The sequence below is a fragment of the Sturnira hondurensis genome, unplaced genomic scaffold, assembly GCF_014824575.4.
Source record: "Sturnira hondurensis isolate 20B ecotype Veracruz unplaced genomic scaffold, ASM1482457v3 Scaffold0014561, whole genome shotgun sequence".
NCBI lineage: Eukaryota > Metazoa > Chordata > Mammalia > Chiroptera > Phyllostomidae > Sturnira > Sturnira hondurensis.
The window spans coordinates 51,359-55,710 of NW_028087192.1; the positions used below are offsets into that span (position 1 = coordinate 51,359).

Sequence of the window (4,352 nt, forward strand, 5' to 3'; positions counted from 1 at the left end):
ATAGGAGTTTCCTGTACATCACTCCTGGGAACCCGGAGGTGGTCAGTCAGCACAACACAGCTGTCCTCACGGTGCCAAGGGGGTGACAGGTGCGGGGTGAAGGTGGGCACCCCGAGTTAAAGTGACAGCGGGTGCAGAGAGCAGGACGCTTCCTAAGAAGCCAAACAACAGTCAGAGTCATGTTGAGTGTGATGAGCGGTCAGTACAGAGTCAGCGGAATGAGGAACGTACTCAGTTAAATGTGAGACCCGAACGCTCTCTTCTGTCTCTTTCCGCAGCTAGGCTGCACCAGACGGCCGGCATTCCTGGAGAGTTTCCGCAGGAGGACGGGTCGGGACAGAGCCCGGGGTTGAATCCTGACCCTGCTCCTGCCCCCCACCCCGCCCCCCGTTCTCATTGGACGTCTGTCTCCTTGGACGTCTCTCCCATTGGCCCTCTGAGAACTCCGGACAAGCCATCAGCCTCCTCCCCAGAACTCCTCTTCCCCAGAAGCTCAGGGTCTTGGTCATGAGGCCCCCAATCCTGCTCCTGCTGCTCTCTGGGGCCCTGGCCCTGGCCCACACCTGCGCCCGGTGAGTGCGGGGCTGGAGAAGGCGGATCCCGCGGGGGCCAACGACCTGGGGAAGGCTCGTCCCAGCATCCCAGGCCCAGACCCCAGATTCCCGCTTTACCGGGCCGCGCCCCCTTCCTCCTCCGCTTAACCACTGCCCCCCCGTTTTGTCCCCCGAAACCCTGCCGCCAGGGGCCCCACCGCGCCCCCAGGACGCGCGTCCTCCCCGCCCCCACGTGCCCACAGCCTGAGGTATTTCAGCACCGTCACGTCCGTACCCCGCGGCGGGAAGAACCGCTACATCGGCGTCCTCTACGCGGACGACACGGAGATCGCGCGGTTCGACAGTGGCGCAGCGAGGCCGAGGCTGGAGCCGCGGGTGGACCTGGGGGACCCGGATTTTTGGGACGAGCAGACGCAGGAAATCCAGCACAACGAACAGATGAGCAGAGCGAACCTGAACGAGCTGTGCGCGCACGGCGACCAGAGCCATGACGGTGAGTCAGGTGCGCCCGGGGCTCGGGAACCACTCCCATCCCCAGATAGGGGCCTGGGGCGTCCTGAGACCGAGGGCAGCGTGGGCTGTGCTGGGCTAAGTGGGTGAGGCTGACGTCGGAGCGGGGTCAGGGCCCCACACCTTCCAGGAAATGACGGGCTGCGTCGTGGGGTCGGACGGGCGCTTCCTCGGCGGGTTCAGTCAGTTCGCCTACGACGGCACCGACTTTCTCGCCCTGAACCCGGACCTACGATCCTGGACCACGGCCGACGCGGCGGCTGGACTCAGCGGGCACCAGTTGCTGCGGGTCCCTGATGCGGACGTTAGGAGATTCTTCCTGGAGGACACGTGCGTGCGCCGCCTCCACCTGCTCCTGGAGAAGGGGAAGGGGACGCTGCTCCGAGCAGGTACCAGGGCGCGGGCCTTCCCGAGGAGGGGATCTGTGGGCTGGGGCGGCTTCCTACAAGGAGAGGAGGGGAATGGGGCAGTGTCAGAAAGTCCCTCCTGCTCGGGAGAAGGAAGAGTCCCCCAGGTGTCCTCATTCAGTGACTCACCCGTGGGCCCAGATTCCTCTAAAGGACAGTGAGGGACCCAGCCTCTCCCTGAAACACCCACAGCGGGTCCCTCACACCCTGCAGCACCTGGGGCACCAGGACGCTCTCCCTGGTTCTGGGGCTGAGACCGTCTCTGGAGGCCTGACTCTGGGTTTGCTGAGTTATTCAGCCTCCACCTGAGTCTGTGTCTCCCCTGAGAGGCCTGGACACTCCTACCCCTGATTCCTACTCTGAGTCTAGACCATTACAAGGAAATAGGAGGTTATCCCATGTGCCTCTGTCTAGGCTGGTGTCTGGGTGGTGCACTCCCTTCCCCCACCCCCACTGTCCTGTCCACTCTCAGGGTGGTCACATGAGCACTGCTGGAGTGTCCCATGACCATGCAAAGTCACTGAATTTTCTCACCCTCCCCTCAGATCCTCCAAAGACACACGTGACCCACCACCCCATCTCTGACCACGAGGTCACCCTGAAGTGCTGGGCCCTGGGCTTCTACCCTGCTGACATCACCCTGACCTGGCAGCGAGATGGGGAGGACCTGACCCAGGACATGGAGTTTGTGGAGACCAGGCCTGCAGGGGATGGAACCTTCCAGAAGTGGGCAGCTGTGGTCGTGCCCCCTGGAGAGGAGCAGAGATACACATGCCATGTCCAGCACCAGGGGCTGCCTGAGCCCCTGACCCTGAGATGGGGTGAGGAGGGGGCGTGGGCACAGAGCCTCTCCTCAGGGTGTCCCTGAGCAGGGTCAGGACTCAGGCCTGAGGTTCACCTCTCACCTTCCCTCTCAGACCCCCCTCCTCAGACCACCATGATCTTTGTAGTCATCACTGCTGCCCTGGGTGTCCTTGGAACTGTGGCTGCTGGAGCTGTGATGTGGAGGAGGAAGTGCTCAGGTGGGCAAGGGGTGGGGCTGGGTTCCCTGTCCCCCTGGGGGTCAAGCCCAGGTGGAAGTGTGCTCTGCCTGGTTAATGGGCATCGTGTCCCCACACAGGTGCTTGTCCATCTGGGGCCTGTTTCCTAACACTGACTCTTTAGTGAGGCCTGTGGGAAAGTGAGGGACACATTTATCCCCTGATGATTCTAGCAATGGGGACTGATTCCCAGGTGTCAGAGGTCAGAGGGGAAGGTGCCCGCTGAGGACAGACGTCCAGACCGGCAGTCAGACCAGTCCTGCACATGTACTATTTCCTGATCCTACCCTGGGTGTTCAGTCACAGTTCTGGAACCTTCCCTGCCCTTCAGGAGTGTGGGGCTCCTTTAGGGTCACAAGACACAGCCTTCCCCCTGACTTCTCACAGAAGGTTTTCTTCCCACAGGCAGAGGCAGGGAGAGCTACATTCCAGATGCCCGTAAGTCTGGGTGTTGGGAGGTGACGTCTGGGACCCTTGGGAGAGTGTGGGCTGGAGTCTGTGAGGGGGGCTCCCCCACCGCGGGACTCTGCTGTGTGTTCTACCCAGACAGTGACACTGCCCAGGGCTCTGATGTGTCTCTCACAGCTCCTGATGGTGAGACCCTGAGGGCAGGAAGTGATGGGGGGAGATTGTGACTGAGGGACACAGCTCTGTTTTGGGGATTCTCAGAGTGGGACATTCTGAGCATGTGGGGGCTGTGGGAGAATGTGACACTTCTGATACTGACCTGAATTTCTCCATAAAACTTTCTTTCCCAGTGTGACAGAGCTGCCTTGTCTGGGACTTGGTGCTGAAACAGTCACTGCAGCCTCCCCCTTGGGACTTTAAGGATCCCTGACTGCAGTTTCTGCACCCGGCATCGGAACGTGTCTGTGTTCTTATCAGCACAGTGAGGAGCTGGTGCCCAGGCCACCCTCCCCACAGGGACCTGTGTCCCCTCTCCTGGGGACTGTCCTGCCCTAGCAGAGCTGGGGGAGCTCATCCCCATCAGGGTGCTCACTTCCTGTTCCTTTGAGTTTTAATTTCCATTTCCCAGTTGGAAATCAGAGTCTGGGTATGAACTGTATTTTTAGATCCTTCCTATAGAGGGTCAATGGGTTAAATGAAGGAGAAGAACCTACAATGGGAGAGAAGAGATCAATGACTGAGAGCCTGGGAACCTTCCAGAACCTGGGCGCTGAGTCTGTTGCAGGTGGGGGCGGGGACGGCTGTGAGGAGCAGGGCCAGCCCAGTCAGGCTCCTTGCGTTGTGGGCTCTGACGTGGTCGTTCCTCGTCTGGGTCATCTTTGTTGCTCCTTTGCCTTGGCCGCCTCTGGAGAACCTTGTGCATCCCACCAGGACCACTGATCCCAGGGCCTTGAGTGCCGCCTTGTGGTGGTTCCAGGACTGCGCTCAGTGAGGGCTTCCTGTGGCCTTGTCAGCCTGGGTCTGGCCTTCAGCCCCTGTCTTTTGGGTATCTGTGGTGTTTTTTTAAATAGATATTGTACCTACCCTTGTTTTTTAAATTAAATTATTGGGGTATTCTTAATTAAATTATTATGGTGTTTTTTATTATTCTTCAGTCTCTGGTGTCTCACTTTTTTTCTCATTGCTGTTTCCTGCCCTGCCCACCCCCCTCAATTATTATGGTGTGGTTTTTAATTAAATCTATTGTGGTTGGAGCATCATCCCAGTATGCGAAGGTTGCAGCATTAATCCCAGGTCAGAGGACCTGCAAAAGCCCTCCAATGAACAAAAGAATGAGTGGGACCACCAAGATATTTCTTTCTCTCTCTCTCCCCCTCACCCCATCTCCCTCTAAAATCAATCAATAAATTAATTTTTAAAAAAGAAAGGGTAGC

At 58.7% G+C, this 4,352-nt stretch overlaps 1 protein-coding gene across 1 annotated transcript; it reads left to right on the forward strand.

Annotated features, from left to right (window-relative positions):
* Positions 1 to 507: 507 nt before the first annotated feature.
* On the forward strand, positions 508 to 2,498 carry LOC118999075 (HLA class I histocompatibility antigen, alpha chain G-like; the record flags this gene model as incomplete). The annotated part of the gene is made up of 5 exons (XM_037063404.1): positions 508 to 572; positions 743 to 1,047; positions 1,178 to 1,453; positions 2,017 to 2,292; positions 2,344 to 2,498. Coding segments are annotated over exons 1-5 (1,077 nt in total), but the record flags the coding sequence as incomplete, so codon positions are not given.
* Between the last annotated feature and the right edge of the window lie 1,854 nt (positions 2,499 to 4,352).